Genomic DNA, 16,712 nt, shown 5'->3' on the forward strand with positions numbered 1-16,712 from the left:
ACAGGTGTTACTTCTCTCTTGCACAACCATATCTATGCCCTGGGGGACCTAACAGACACAGAGATGCTAGTCATTGCAACATGTAAGTCCTAATGTCTATTTGTTTGCTTTTCCAAAAAGGACCTTTTACAGGCTTTAGGAAGCCTATCTTTGAGCAATAAGATCCTCTTTGTAGCATAAAGATCTGCAGTGTAGATTTCTGTTCTGTTCTCATTCACCCATACAGAGAGGTTTAACTCCCATCAGTTCTAGCCAGCGGTTCTCAACTAGGGGTGCATATAAGAATCACCCCAGAGACTTTTTCAAAATGCAGATGACCAGGTTGCACATGCAAAGCTATACTTGATGATCTGAGACGGACCCCTTGTTGAGAACCACTAGTCTCGGCATGAAATTCCCCCTTATTTGGGCTTCTTGCAGAGATTAGCATTCATCCTGCTGAGGATCATTCCAGAACCTGAGAAGTGTATCTGCATTAAATGGTCAGATATCTACATTAAGTGATCTCTCGTTCATCTCCAGATATTTTTATAAATCCAGCTAGTAATGCAGGCTTCTTCTGGACCATGGTAAATCTTCTTGGAAAATATTACAGAAAAGCATAGGAAACCTTGAGATTATTTTCAATTTTGAAGATCTAAATAAAAAACACAAAAGTAATGGGGCTGTAACATTTCCTTTATCATGCAATTTGGGACAAGGAGTTTTGCACTGACTTTCCACAGAAACTGGGAATAAGGTTGCTGTGTTCTGTCCCTTTGGGTTTCTAGGGTCATTGTTGTGTAGGAAGTTATGGTTATGCTCATATTTCACAAGCTAAGTCCTTTGGGAACATCAGTCTGATCTCTGTCTTCTCCCTCCTATTAATCAGGGAGAGCTCACTCACATAAATGTCAAGGGAGAGTATTAGGACATTGTGTTTCTCAGATTGCTGAATAAAATCCCCTGAGAAGATCTGTGTGCCCACTTAGCTTTGCAGTTATGTTCGAGGCAAAGCTTGTATCTGAAGATACACATAAGCTGAGATTCTCTGGGACAGGGAAGCCCTAACTTTCGAAGGATACCAGTCCTGAAAAGAGGAAAGTGAGAACATTCTCCCAGAATGTTAAATGCATCTAAAAGGTATTTTTAAGACTTCCTATTGTATCTAGGGCACCCGGGTGGCTCAGTCATTAAGCGTCTGCCTTTGGCTCAGGTCATGATCCCGGGGTCCTGGGATCGAGCCCCGCATCGGGCTCCCTGCTCGATGGGGAAACCTGCTTCTCCCTTTCCCACTCATCCTGCTTGTGTTCCCTCTCTCGCTGTCTTTCTCTCTGTCAAGAAAATAAATAAAATCTTAAAAAAAAAAAAAAGACTTCCTATTGCATCTTTATAGCGAAAGAAAAAAACCAGAAGTCCCAGGGGAATGTAAACAGACAAGAGTGCTATGCATTGGGAAAAGCATTCTCTTAAAGAAAGTCCAGTCTTCCTCAAAGGGGAAGACTAGTTGGTGGGTAGCTGAGTAAACTCAGAGAAATAAAGCTGCTGCTGACAGCACAACAAACTGGGAGACACAATAAGAAAAGCTTAACATTATAAAGTGAAAACATTTAAAGTTACTGCATGTGATTGTCCCTGCACATTTGGCAGCACATGATTAAGTACTAATTTAATGCTTCCTGAACACAACACATAAAATGCTCATTCCCTAAGCGCGTTACTCTAAACTTACTAATTAAGACAGCTCCCCTGTGGGTGAGTTGGAAGCAGTGCCCTGCGGTGGGAGAAAGACCCGAGTTTGAGGACTGCATGCCTCCTGCAAGCTGATGAATGCCAAGATGCTCACTGAACATCTCAGGGCTTCGCTCTCCTTACTGCAGGGCTATTTCACGGATTAGCTGAATATGCATGTGGATATGCTTAGTACATTTGGGAAGTACTATGCAGATGTGAGCTTTTAATTATTTTTTTAGACAAAAGCCTCATTTAAGGGTTGCCACGCTAGGGCCTGTGGATGGAGATTCCAGCTCAGACAGGCAGGTCCCTGCCCCTCACTTACCCACCCGGAGACTCAGCAGTGATATGGCCCTTTATGCCCAGTTCCCTCGAAAATAAGTTGGGAACAATGGTCATACCTACCTCTTCATATTGTTGCGGGTAGAGAGGATTCATGCAGAAAAAGCATCTAACACATATCATGACATATAGTGTCCACTATGATTATTATAAACCAGGGGCTCTCACCGACAGTTGAGAAGCTGTGAAATACGGGAAGGAGGGGACTTGGCATGAAGTCTGCAGGGATCTGGGGAAAGCCCTTCCAGGGAGAGCCCCCCCGCCCCAGCCGCAAGAGGCCCCTTCCAGTGAACTGGCAACCTCCTGGTGGCTGGCCTGACCGAGTCAGCAGGAGAAATTGCTGTCCTGGTCTCCATGTGAATTTCCGTGCAGCCACATCAACGGTAAGGTAATTCCCCACAGCCCAGCAGAGTTCTTAGCTGTAGCTTTGGAAGGACCATCACAGAGTGCTTGTTTCCAGGTACAAAGTCACTTGCGACAACTATAGGTTCACATCACACAAGGGAAACTTGACATGCAAAAAACATCATCTCAAAATGGAGCACGGTCGTTAGGGGAGGATGCAGGTGGCAGGGGAGGGACGGGTGATGGATCTCAAATGTCAGAGCTGCACTTGAGAGAATTCCTGGGCCGGGCAACCACAGTGGGCTGTGGGCTGGGACACATTCCATTATGAGTGGAGTGGGTATATAATGGAATGACATGGATGGGTTCTTATAATCAGAAAAACACACTGACCTTCACACTACACAGGTGCAGCAGCATAATGACCCACCACGTGTACGCGCATCAATTCCTGGGGAAAAGTCCAACGAGGTTAACTCAGCGTGTATCCCAAGCAAACAAAATCAGCGACATTACCCGAAAGAAGAACGTTGTGCCCCCACCCCCACCGAGATACCTGGCTTGGGCAATCAACATGTAAAAGGAAGAATTGCACGAGGATCATAATCATTTTCATGAAGTGGACAAAATGTAGCAAGCAACATTATTTTATGGCATGAGTAATTTGATTTAGATCTTAAAATTTAATGTTAAGGAGTGAGAATCATGGGACTAGAAAAAAATCTTTGTTTTTTCTTTTCAGGAAATAAGGATTTGGCATGGGGTTTGTGGGGAGAGGATTTGGCATGGGGTTTGTGGGGAGAGGACAGGAAAACTACCTAAAAGCATCCTCAGACGTGCTCCACTTGTCAGTCTCCCTCAACCACAAAGGAACCGGATCTATGGCTAAACTGCTGGAAATATCACTGACTCATCTCAGTGCACTTACTCAGATGTGAAAGGTTCAAGAGGGAGTAGTGTCCCTTACATGGCCAGTAGAGTATTGCCCCAAATAGCAATCACTGGTCACACCATCTGCATTTTAGTATAGAGAAACCATGGCAAAAATTAGGAGTTTAAAGGAGAGATGCCAGACATAGGAAAATTGCTGATGGTATTCCACCAGGGTCCTATTAATCCCAGTATCACTGTGGTTCATGAGTCTTTATTCCAATTTTATGGACTCATCTTCCTCTGAAGTTAAAGTTGCTATGAAAGGAGAATCAATATGGTCTCACTCCAGAAAAGAGTGGTATATGATATCAGCTTTCCAAAAACCCCAATGAAACCTGAAGCTTTGCTGACAAATGGGTTTGTGTAAGAAACAAGTCGCAAGCTTGCATTCTGAATGCATAGATTATATTCTCATCCCTGATCCAAGCAGATTTGCACAGGAGAGAGAATTTAAGGTCCATGTACTCAGATCCTGCTGTGTGCCCTTCCCGCCCATTCTGGACTCTATCTGCGGCCTTTCCCTACGGTGGCCACTGGCTTCCCAGGTGATCCTCAGGCTGCCCCAGCCCTGCCCCATATGCAGGCTCTTCCTCACTCACCTTTTCCATGTTGGAGGTCCTCAGACCCTCCTATATTCACAGTAGGGGCCCATATTCCCATCCATGGCCTCAATTACTACCTGAGCATCGACAATTCCCAAATTCCCATGACAACTCAGAGCTCTCATCTGAACTCCAAACCAACATCCACTGGGGCTTCTCACAGCCCCCAGTCACAGTGCAAAAGGAAATTAGGATCTTCATCCTCAAACCCAAAGCCCAGACTCAGTAACGGTTCGTTACCCACTAGGTCTCCCTGTCAGTAACTTTTTTTCCCCCTGTTAGTATCTTTTGCTACTCCTTCTTAACCATTCTAGAATCCATTGCTTCTTACCATTTCTACTCTTTCGTCATGGCCCAAGCGTCTCTCCTACCCAATCTCTGTTGACTCAAATCAGTCTCCTCACCCTACCCATGCCCCACATACATTCTCTACAACAGGTAGAATGCTTTTTATAAAAGAACATCAGACTGTGGCACTTCTTTGTTTTAGTGGCCTCACACTTCTTTTAGGCGAAAGTTTGAGACTGCAAAAGGGATCTGGCCCTGCCTCCTCCCTCCTTCCCCCTGCCTGCCTCCCCACACCCTGTGCATGGCCCCCCAGCCACTTGGGGAGTTTTACAGTCTTCAGAGGCACTTGTTTCTCTTTCTCTTGGAGATGTCAGCATGCTATTCCCTCTGTCTGAAACGTGCTTCCCTCAGCCCTCCTCCACAACCTTTAGTCCCCAGTCCCCTGGGCTCCTCAGCCAGAATAAATGCCCCTAGAACAATACCCTCTACTTGTTTTGACATTTGTGAAAATAATTCTAAAGAACAATTTGTGTACTTTGTTTAATGTCTGTCTTGAGAAGTCAACCCGGAGTTCTCTGGTTGCTGGGGCTGCCATCCTCAATACTGAGCACAGACCTGGCATAAGGGCTTGCTTACCATGCACAGTGAGATTTGGATGGATGAAAACGTTGCTGAATGATGGGGGACTGACTGTTTATGTCCTTGAGGAACTCACAATCTAGACTTTAGAAGATATAAAAGAAGCATCTTGATGCACCTGTCCCAAGCCAAATGTTGATCCAATTAATCAAACATGCATATGCACATTAGAAGAGTAAGCAGAACAGAAAAAAAGACCATTCAAATTACACATTACTGACTTAGCACTTAACCCGGGGGAATACTGGTGTATTTTACTTTACAGTTTACTGTAAATTGTTTTTTTTACAGTTTCCTAATAGTTTAGCTGCAAAACTTGACACTGGCGAAGAAGAATGAGAGCAGAGTGGAGACTTCATAAAGAAAGTGAATGGGGATTAAAAAGGATCCAGCTCTAGATCCCAAAATCTCATGCCACCCCATCAACCAGGACATGGATGGAACCTCTTCCATCAGGAATAAGTTGGAACCCAAGGAAGTTAAGGAATGAAAAGAGGACCCAGTGACTGTCTACATGAGTGTAACCAGAAAATTGCTCTACCCTTTGCTTTTGGCCCATCTAAGCTTACAAATCCACCCAGGCTCTTCAAAGATTTTAAGTAGAGGTAACCCCAACAAGAAAAGACAATTGACAGTATTGGGGATCAACGAAGTTGTACCTTGAAAGTAACCTGAGATTAGACAATTCTTCCTTTAAATTCATGAGCATTTTTATGCAGTTATATCAATTTCTACTACTGTACTCAAGGGGCTATGACCCCTGGGGACACTCTCAGAGCCCACCACTACACAGGGCAAAAGGAAAATCAAGTGGGAAGGTCGCCTCTGAAGATCATTACAGCAGGGCCTGTGGTAGAAGCCCTAATAGCAGAGCAGGGATGGCATAGCAAGCACAATCCTCAACGAGGCCAATCCTTCATGGTCCCCAAGTCAGCTCTCTGAGGCTCCAACATCCATGCACGTGCCCTGCAAACTAACCCTCCAACAGCACCATTCTAGTGATCAAGGCTGAAAGGTGCCAACACCCTGCTACCAGGTCACCAGGGTAGAAGTTACCATGATTAAAAATCAAATAAACCAGATAAGATATCAATACAGGGCCAATATTGATCCTGCCCCTACCCAAATGAGCTCAGGTTAAAAACTAATACAGAAAGCGTAACACAGTGATTTATCATGTGCTAAAAAAATTTTTATTGTTTTTCTTTCCTCCTGCTCCATTTGGTCTGCATCTAGGAAGTGAAGGGTTTTTGAGGAAGAGAGCGATCTCATTGTGGGTGGAATGGATAAAAGGAAGCAATATAAAAGATGACAGATTTTTTAAAACCCTTTCTTGGTTATTATAGAAACAATGTACATTTGCTGTTTAAAATGCCAACCCATACAGACAGTATGACAAAAAGTCACTCATAAACCTATCCCTGAAGAGATCTAGAGATTCTGGTTGGGAGTGGGTTTCTCATTTCTAAGAAGTGGTTTGAGGGAAGCCTAGCCAAGGTGCCACCTTCTGGGTGGCCAGGTCTCAGCAGGTCCCATGAGCCTGGGGGTGGGTATCCTGGGAAAGCCCCAGAGCTGCTGGCCTTCCAAGGAAGCTTGTGATATTTAAAAAGAATTTACACTTATTCTAAGTGGATGTATCTGATATCTTCAGAAAGCTGGTCAACTAGCACAATCACCCCCATAAAAGACTGCAATCATGACTATCAGTTATTTTAAGCTGTCCTCAGAATGGATGATTGACAATTAGGATCGACTGAATTCCAACAGGAGATGCCAAGTTGTATGCGGACAATTTCAAATACAACACAACAGACCCGCCTGGAAGGACAAATTAAGCTCAACTGCACGTGTTTTGAATGAGATTTTTAAAAGCTTATTTCTCTTTGGAGACGAGAATATTGCACTCGCTGATTTGATAAAACAATTCTTGTTGAGAGATCCCAGCAACAAGCTGTGTCACTAGAACTTCCCTCGTGTTGGTGTCACAGCAAGGACTCCTCTACTAACGTCAGTGCGACAATGAACTCACACAAATGAGTCTGGTCCTATTTTCAGTTTCATGACCATGAACTTGTCAGCACCAATGGGGGTCTAACCCGTCCATCTCGTTTCATCCCGAGCTCATTTCTTTCAGTCCCTCAACTTGATGCCATTTACGTTTTCAGGACATATAAGATTTACTATCACATAACCTTAAGGGCACCACTGTCGTTGAATTCCTTTTCCTGGGAGGAGGTGTCTTCATGAGTCACTACCTAGAGCATCATGTCATGCCATTAACGACTTACAGTGCCTTCCAAATTCTCAGGCCCTACAATTCATATAGATCATCGGTCTTAAATTAAAAAAAAAAAAAAGAGGCTTTGACAAACTAGCGAGGCTTTTCTCGACAAACACTGATTCAGTGGCATACCCACAGAGCTACTCATTTTATTAGTATATTCTTATATTTTCATTTATTCATATACATCTCCGGTTCTCTAGCATAACCATGGCCAGATGTCTATTAATAATGATACACAGAAGGAAAATAAAGATGTCTTGACTTTAAACTTCCAAGTTCACCAAACTTCCCATTTGACATTTTCATCCCAACCCAGTGATACGCTGATTCTAAGGAAGACTGGTTCCAAAGATGACCAGTTGTCCTTACAGGGACAGGTCCAACTCCACGAGCAAGCAACATAAATAGGTGAGTGCGGCTACCTCCTCCCAGTACCTTGTTCCTCAGACCCCAACTCAGAGCAGCAGGGGGGCAATGCCAGGAGGAGGGGTGCGTTTGAGTCCTATAGCCAAGGTGGTGAGGACGAGTGGAGGCAGAGCCCAGCAGCCCTCCTGCTAGGATCAGTGTTCACGGCATGAGCTGGGTCCACACCCCACCACTTTCATCCTTCCCAGGGCTGAGATCTACTGCTGCTCAGCCCACGGCTGCTTTTCCTCAACCTTCATGTTCTCTCCACAGGACATCTGTGGTGGGGAAACTCTCATAGCAGAGCTCCATACTTGACTAACTCCACAACAAAGCTGTCTTCTAAGAATAATAGCTGATCCCAGGATGTTTTCATTAAAAACAGATTTCAGTGACAGACTATCAAAACATTTTCCTTGTACAATAAGCAGTATGATGGGGCAGAATTATGCAAAACATATGGGCTTAACACTGCCCTCAGCAGCTAGGAGCTCACTTACACTGTTTTCTTTCTTTTTTTTTTTTTAAAGATTCCATTCATTTATTTGAGAGAAAATGAGAGAGAGCACATGAGAGGGGGGAGGGTCAGAGGGAGAAGCAGACTCCCCGCCGAGCAGGGAGCCCGATGCGGGACTCGATCCCGGGACTCCAGGATCATGACCTGAGCCGAAGGCAGTCGCTTAACCAACTGAGCCACCCAGGCGCCCACTTACACTGTTTTCAATAGCTCATTTCACTCATGTATCACGGATATGTGCAGACTCAATCGTGCTCAGTGCTTTTCATGCTCCAAGTGGCAGAAGAAAAAGAAAGGCTGGTGAGCTGCATTTTCAAATCTGTCACCAGTTGTCTCTGAGGGGTGGGGTTTGCCTGTATCCTTAGAGAGTCAGAGAGGTGCTAGGTAGCAAAGCAGGCTCAGAGTCGTTCATTTATTGACAGTTTACCACTTGCCCGGCATCATTTTAGCGTTGGAAAAACAGCGTGGTTAAGAGCTAATATCTAGTATTTATATAGCTTCCGATGCATCAGACCCCTTTCTAAGTGCTTTACATAGAGGAACTCCCTAACCCTTGCAGTAACCCTATGAGACAGTGGCTGTCTACAGTTTACAGGTGAGGAAGCTGAAGCATGGGGTGGTTATGTAACTTGCCACGGTGCCGTACAAAGAATAAGGAGCAGACCTAGGCATCAGGCTCCAGAGAGCAGGTAGACCTGGCCCCTGCCCTTTAGGGGACCTTTAGGAACCAATATAGACAGACCAGATCAACTGAATACACAACCTCTCTTAGAGCATTGAATTTAAGAGCAGATCCTGTTCAGTGATTAAAAAGTTATTTTGGGAAAAAAAAAAAGTTATTTTGGTCGGTAATACCTTGAAGACACTAATGGAGACATGTCTTCTGGAACCCCAGTATGGTTTATTATATTTAACATCTGTTTCATTTTTGGTTTCTGCCCCTACAAATAGTTTTCTAAGTGCCATTTGTTAAGCGATCATTTAATATATTAGAAATCAATAAATTTTTTATAAACTCATGTATTTCAAGATTACCAATCTCTTCTATTGTTCCTTCTATTCATACACAAAGTTTTCAGGTTTGCATGTACGTGTGTATACACGTACACAGAGTCAAACATAAAAACTTATTTACTATGTATTTATAATAATATTTTTATTTAAATAATATATTTTTATTTATTATTTATTTATTTTATTTATTATTTATTATTTATTAGTTTTTATTTAAATAATATATTTATAATAATATATCACATCGGGTAGCACAAGTACTCCCTTTATTAATTCTTGAAATAAATTCTTCTGCTTGCTTCTTTATTTGTCTAGAATCTGGAGAACCAGGGCTGCTGTGAACACAGGGGGATATGTAAAATGCCGTAACAGCATTATGTTTATCACAAGGCACTGATAAGGCAGGAGGCCAGAGAGTGCTGGCCACACCACACAGAGGACTCTGACTAAGATCTAGAGGAACTCAATCCTTACACTCAATTGGTCACATTCTAGAACATAAAAATCCCATGGATCTTGTTAGTGGGATTAAGTTAAACTAACAAATGAATAGGGGAAGGGTTTGTACATTAAGCTATTCTAACCAGGAGCACGATCTGTTTCTCCACTTACTAAATTCCTGTTCTGATTTTTAAAATTAATACTCGTAGCTTTCTTTGTGTAGGTCCCACAAAGTCCTTGCTGTTTGTGGTTGATGTTTTCTTTCTTAAGATTTCAAGATGGTTTCTAAAATTATCATGGGTTTGGGCCAAAGAACACCTTTCTTATTCTGCATTTTTTTGTGAATAATGGCACTTTATTCCCTTCTGTTTCAGATTCTTTTTACCAGCCTAATTTTGTGCTCAAGTCGTATCATATTTTTTTTTTAAAGATTTTATTTATTTATTTGACAGAGAGAGACACAGCGAGAGAGGGAACATAAGCAAGGGGAGTGGGGGAGGGAGAAGCAGGCTTCCCGCCGAGCAGGGAGCCAGATGTGGGACTCGATCCCAGGATCCTGGGATCATGACCTGAGCCGAAGGCAGAGGCTTAACAACTGAGCCACCCAGGCGCCCGACAAGTCGTATCATATTTTATTAACATGCATGGTCAAATATTAACATGTTTGCTGCTCTGGGGTTCACCACCAGCCAGAGAGGGCAGACTCCTACCTACATCCCCCTGTAGGAAGGACCAAAGTCTCCTTTGCCAGCCACTCCTGGAGTAGGGGCAGGCGGTTCTCTTTGGGACGCCCCCAGGTGAGGAGCCTGTGGCGTGAGCTCCACCTTCCTTCAGAGTCTCAAAGGGCAGAGCTCTAGAACCCCTTGAGCAAGGTTCTGCCTGGTTCCAGGTGAGGGTTCCCCCTTACCCAGGTCTTCTCCCTACAGGTGTGTTGGAGCCAGGCCTCACAGGTACGAGGGTAGTCAGGACTTGGATCTGGACCATGGCTCTGGCAGGGGATTGGTCTGATATGCTGGTCAATCTTAAGTCAGTGAGATTAGGTGGAGGAGGACTAGTAGGATCTTGCTTTGGGTCTGCTGCCTAAACCCCCAGATAGTCACAAAGTGACCTAACTTTGTTTGCTTTCATTTGCTGTGTATATATTTCCCTCTCGGCCTTCATGTGGAGGAGTCTTTTCATTCAGTCATATATTCAACAAGTGTTCATTGAGGGCCAACCACACACTAGGCACTGGAGACGAGGCTGTTTGTGAACACCACAGACTATAAGCCTTGGCTGTGCAGCTCATGTTTGAGAGGAGAGAGCAACAACAACAAAATCACAATAAATAAGTAAAATACACATGTTAGATGGTGGGAAATTTTAAGACAAAACAATAAATGAGAAATTAAATGTTAAGATGTAGATAGGCGGTGACATTTTAGATTGGGTTTCTCAAAAGAAAGAAGATTTTGAGTGAAGGACAGAAGGAATGAAAGGAAGTGTCTAAGGAGATGTTTAGGGAAAGATGGTTCCAGTCAAAGAGAACAGCAAGTACAAAGGTCCTGAGGAGGAAAGTGCCTGGGCTTTATTTGAGAAACAGCAAAGAGGCTAATATGGCTAGACAGAACTAAGAAAACAGAGAGGAGAACAGTAGGAAATGAAGTTGAAGATGGAGCATGGGGCTGGATGGTGCTAGGCTTCCTAGTTCAGCGGAAGTGCTCTGGTCTCCACAGGGAGTGAGGTAGGGAGTCACTGGAGAGCAGGGAAGTGACACAACCTGACTGGCAATGAGCAGAGTGTCTCTCACTCCTGGTTTAAGAGCGCACTAAAGGGGAGACAAGGGAGAAAGTTGGGAGACCCTGCAAGAATCCAGCACAGACATAAAGGCTGCATGAACAGAGTGGGGGCAGTAGGAGTTGTGGGAATTTGGTCAGAATTATAGAGAGAAGAGCGTTGTCACAAGCAAGGTTATATTGCATTTAATTTGTAATGCCTCTAGCTACGCTTGTGTTTGTCTAGCAGGCTTTTATCACGTGCAGCTCTTGCAGAATGAAGGGGATACTTGCTGGTCCTTACCTGCTCATCTACCTACGGTGAAACTTCTTGCTGGATAGTATGAAGCAGCTTCTCTTTCCCTTGCCAGAAACTGTAATCTGTTTTCATGCCTCTCTCCAATTCTGCCTTTGCTTATTGTGAACATCACAGTTCCTGTGCCCACTGTATCTCTATGTCCACTTCCAGCTTCACTGCATTTGGAGAGTGGAAGACCCCAAATGAAAACAGGAAGAGGGGAGCAAATGGAGGCTGGCCAGGAGGTTGGTTGGTGCTGGTCTGGAGCTACTGAGGGCAGGTGATGTGCAGGTCCACAGAGGTCTGGCCCTGGTCTTCCGGGTGCCAGTCATACTCTGTATCCTGGAAATCAGTTCTGGAGACAGATATATCAATCACTATTCCCAGGCTCCAGAGCAGTATCGTTGTTCATCATTTTGGAAACTTTTCATAAAATTCTTTTCATAGAAGTTGTACTTGGGGGAGGGAGAGGTGTCTCTGTCACTCTGTCACTACCAGTCACTTTGGTAACTGGATATTCCCGCTCTCTTTCGGTCACACATTTTTCCACTGGATGACATTTTAAGATTCTACAGACACATAGAAGAGTACCTCAGACATTGAAAGACAATAGCAGATTTTCCTTGAATGCATAATTCATAAAGATATTAAATCCATAGACATATGTTGACCCAGATATATGTGACCGTGTGAGCTCAACACCCATCTTTTCCACAATAGCATCTCAAAAGTCCTAGGGACTCAATGTAAAAATATTGTGCCACTCAATGCTAAGATGTTGAGGGTTTATAAGGCAAGAAAAATTATAGTATCCAAGTTGTGGTTTCTTCAGTAACTTTATCTTTTCCACATTGATGGTGTATATGAACATGAAGAATTTCCAGATGTAATATCTAACCCAATAATGTCAATCAGTTGGGATAGGGAGACAAGTGTGAGATTTTCACTCTGGTCTCAACATTTCAGCTGGAGAATATTCACCTACCAAGGACTGTGCACCAGAGAGGTTCTCATTTCCACCTGAAAATGCTAAAACTTAACAACAACTTTAACAGTCTTAAAAATCAGAACATTAAAAAGCATGAGTATCAGGAAAAATGGCCTATGAATATTATCCCGTTTCTGGTGGTTAGGGGTTTCTGAACAAAGAGCACCAGCACCTGGGTTAGAGAGTGATTTATGGTCACCCTAAAGATAGAGACCTCTGGAAAGATGTTATCTTACCTCCTCTGGAAACATCTGTTTGCATGCTGGGGTGTAAGTCTTTTGCCTCCTCTCCTCAGAAAGGATTTCATTATTTTCCAGAAAAAAGGTTTTTCTTCCTTTCTCCAGAGAGGAACATAGCTAGATGTGCCAGTGGGTCCTATATAAACGCCGAGATTCATAATTTCAAGAGTTTCTCTCCTGTGGCACAAACCCCTGCCTGTATAGGGAACATCTGGCTCCCGTCAGTTCACCCCAAGGGGAAATAATGGTAAGATTGCACAGAAATCAGTCTGTTCTCTCATCCAAAGACTTCATGTTTTCTGTCAGAATAAATGAAGACAAGTGGATGTATAACTTAACATCGAAAGGGTAGCTGGCTGGGATGGTAAACCACTCACTATTCTAGAGTGCATTATGATGCCCCTCAGTCATTCCACTCTCCTCCGCAGGGATCACACATCCCTGCCTGCCATGCAACTTGCTCATGCTACCTGGGGGAAGACTATAGACATCTACCTCATACACTTTGGACTTGACCATGTAATATGTAATATGCTCCGGCCAATTAAATGTGATGTTCACTTCTTTTTTTTTATTAAAGATTTTATTTATTTATGTGACAGCGAGAGACAGCGAGAGAGGGAACACAAGCAGGGGGAGTGGGAGAGGGAGAAGCAGGCTTCCCGCTGAGCAGGGAGCCCTTTGCGGGGCTCGATCCCAGGACCCTGGGATCATGACCTGAGCCGAAGGCAGACACTTAATGACTGAGCCACCCAGGTGCCCCGTGATGTTCACTTCTGAGCAAGAAGTTTTAAGAGGTATGAGTTTACACCATCCCTCTTGCTCCTGTTCCCTCTCCCCCAACACAGCGTGTTCCAGGTCTAGATTGGCCTATACCTTCAGCCTACACCTCAGAAGGAAGAATATACATGCAGCCCAACCCACAAAGTGAAGGACAGCTGCAGCCGATCCATAGCCTAAATGTGATGTGAGGGAGAAATAAACATTTGTAGCAGAAGCCATGAGGTTATGAGGATGTTTATTTCACCGCCTACCCAGGAAAAGCAAATTGTGTGGACATTTCTATCACAACATAACCAGCCAAAGCAGATGAGCACAGCTGCACACGCCAGCCTCTATTCTACCCCCAACCCTCTGAATTGAACCCCACTGCTTAATGGAATGTGGCGTATCCTGATTCTTCTGCACCAACCAGCACTTAGCATTTCCCTAAATTGACCTTCTTTAAAAGAAAGGTCTTCTATTTCATGAGTGGGGAAGAGGTTTCAGCACCAATATAAACTTGTGAGATGGTAATGATCTAAGAGACATCTTTCTTCTCTCCTTTGTCCCATTCAAACCATCCCAATCAACCAAGTCCTCTACTTTTTATTTTTTGTACTTGCTGGTTTCTCACTTTCTTTGAAATTCCAAACTCTTTATGGTCACTCTCCTTTAGGAACTGTCTACTCTCAGGTCAAACTTGTCCCAGCAGTCATCAGGTCAGGACATATATTGTATCCTTCCCTCCTGAGCATTTCCCACAAAGAAAACATTCTTGGCTAACAAGGGAGAAGATTGGATTCTACTCTGTGGCTGCAGGGCTGGTTTGCTGGTAAGGGCTCATAGTTAAATTCTTGTATTTACTAAGTTTTTATCTCAAAACATAGAAAACCACAGGAAACTGTCTCCTGCACCATCCAAAGACTACATTTCCTGCTTCGATCTGCTGTCTTGAGTCCTTAGCTGGTAAATAGAAAGCCCCCCTTAGGGCACTAACACAGTTACAAAATTGGAGTTTAACAGACTTAAACTGGGTCCTCCTGGAGGCATTTACACTTTAGAATAAGAGCAGTCTCAGATCATAGCAGCTGGGACAGGGAGACAGTAGGTGGGAGAAGACGGGCCAGGAGAAGTTAGTGTCTTGTCTCTTTTCAATGTCTACCATGGCCAGGAGGGGCTTCTGACAAACCAGAGCCAGAGTAAGTCAGAGATTGCTCACTTTAAGTCAAAGAGCTTAAAGGACCTCAGATTTACAGACGTAATGAAACGGGCCACTGCTTCATTTTCCCTAACCAGAATCTAGTAGTTTAAGGAATAAGAGGGCAGAACTTCCACGTGATTTTAATGGCGGCACACTGAGCAAATGGGACAACATACGCTTGGCACAAATCGATTCAGTGAATCCACATCATGTGCGAGAACCACAGGGATGCTTTTAGAGTTGTCAGTACCCAGAAAAAAAGAGTTGCTTTGAAAGGGTTGTGATGAGAGAGACAGATGGTTCCCAGATGTGGAACAAGCAGAAGGGCAGAGGGAGGTAGAGAAGTCTGAGTTCAAGTCAGCTTCTGCCTCTTTCAGCTCTTGGACCATGAGCAAGTTACTTAACCTATCCAAACGTCACTTGTAAACGGGGATTATGAATGTATCTACTCCACAGTGCTGTTAATGGATTTAAGTAGGAAAATATATGGAAAGTATCAGACACATGGCACCAAGAGAGACATTAGTACTTCTTTGTCTTAAATGTGTCTTAAATGTGATGTTCACTTCTGAGCAAGAAGTTTTAAGCGGTATGAGTTTATACCATCCCTCAGTATCAAGGAAGGTGTGTCAAGTTCAGGAAATGAGGGGCCTTCACACTCCAGCCAGGGCCTTAAAGAAATACTAGTGCTTGGCTGAGCCTGCAACCACCCAGGCACTTTCTGCTTTACTTTTTTTTTTTTTTTTAATTTTGGCAAAATTCCAGACTTCCAGAAAAGTTGTGAGAATATTACAATGAATTCCCTAATATATTTCACACAGTTTCTCCAAATGTTAATATTTCGCTGTATTTGTTTTTCCTCTTCTCTCTGCCTCTGTGTGTGTATGTGCACATTCATGCATATATGCATATACAATTTATATAATTATGCATATTGATATGTGTGCATGTCTAATTTTTTCTGAACCATTAAAAGGTAATCTGTAGACTCTTTACTCCTAAATACTTTGGTGTGTATTTCCTAAAAGCAAGAAATTATTTTATATAACTACAGTATAATTATAAAAATTAGGAAATTAACACTGACACTGTTCTGTTATCTAATCTATAGACCTTATTCAGATTATGCTATTCTTTTCAATAGTCATTTATGGGAAAGGAAAACCCAGAAGATCCCAGGGCACACGTTGTATTTGGTTGTCTTTCTTCGTATTTCATGACACTGATAGTCTTCCAGGGTACAGAGCAGTGATTTTGTGGAGTATCTCTCACCTTAAATTTGGCTGATGTTTCCTTTTCATCAGCACAGGCTCTGCTTTTTGGGCCAGAACACCACAGAAGGGGAGCTGAATTCTGCATGCCCCGTATCTGGTGCACATGCTATCACTCCCCATTTCTGATGTTGTTATCTTTGGTTACTTAGTTGAGGTGACGTCTGTCAGGTTTCTCCACTGTAAAGCTATTTGAGCCTCTGCAATTAATAAGTATCTTGTGGATACTTTGAGATTATGGAAATACACTATTACTTCTTAAACTTTCACCTATCCCTTTCAGTATCAATTAATTATTTTTGCCTCAATCAGTTATTATCTTGATGGTCTTAGCCCCTTTCTTAATAGGGGTTTTGAATTCTGTCTTTTGAGGAAGATTTTCGATGGCTGTGAATTTCATAATGAGACTCACTAATGCTGCTACACTAAAGCATCTTTCCAAAACGTGAGTTCCTGATGGACCGTCAGCTAGTTGCAAAGACTGATTAAGGAAATGTGGGCTCAACCAACACTAGAAATATATTTTATTTGCCAGAAAGTGGATAAAAATTAAATTTCTCTTGACTTTAATTATAGTAGCCATTTCATGTTTGATTTCAACATAGCATTGCCTTTCTTTTTCTTTCTTTCTTTCTTTCTTTCTTTCTTTCTTTCTTTCTTTCTTTCTTTCTTTCTT

At 43.1% G+C, this 16,712-nt stretch overlaps 1 protein-coding gene across 1 annotated transcript in view; it reads right to left on the minus strand.

Moving 5' to 3' along the window:
- The window catches only part of HECW1 (HECT, C2 and WW domain containing E3 ubiquitin protein ligase 1), a 434,723-nt gene that overhangs the window by 298,716 nt on the left and 119,295 nt on the right, over positions 1-16,712 (minus strand). Inside the window, exon 2 of the mRNA XM_035026508.1 lies at positions 2,794-2,851. Within this exon, the coding sequence (XP_034882399.1) occupies positions 2,794-2,820 (27 nt within the window). The 5' untranslated portion in view covers positions 2,821-2,851. The remainder of the gene's footprint in view (positions 1-2,793; positions 2,852-16,712) is intronic.

This window comes from Mirounga leonina, unplaced genomic scaffold, assembly GCF_011800145.1.
Source record: "Mirounga leonina isolate KUSES-001 unplaced genomic scaffold, KU_Mleo_1.0 Mir_199, whole genome shotgun sequence".
In the NCBI taxonomy this organism is placed as follows: domain Eukaryota; kingdom Metazoa; phylum Chordata; class Mammalia; order Carnivora; family Phocidae; genus Mirounga; species Mirounga leonina.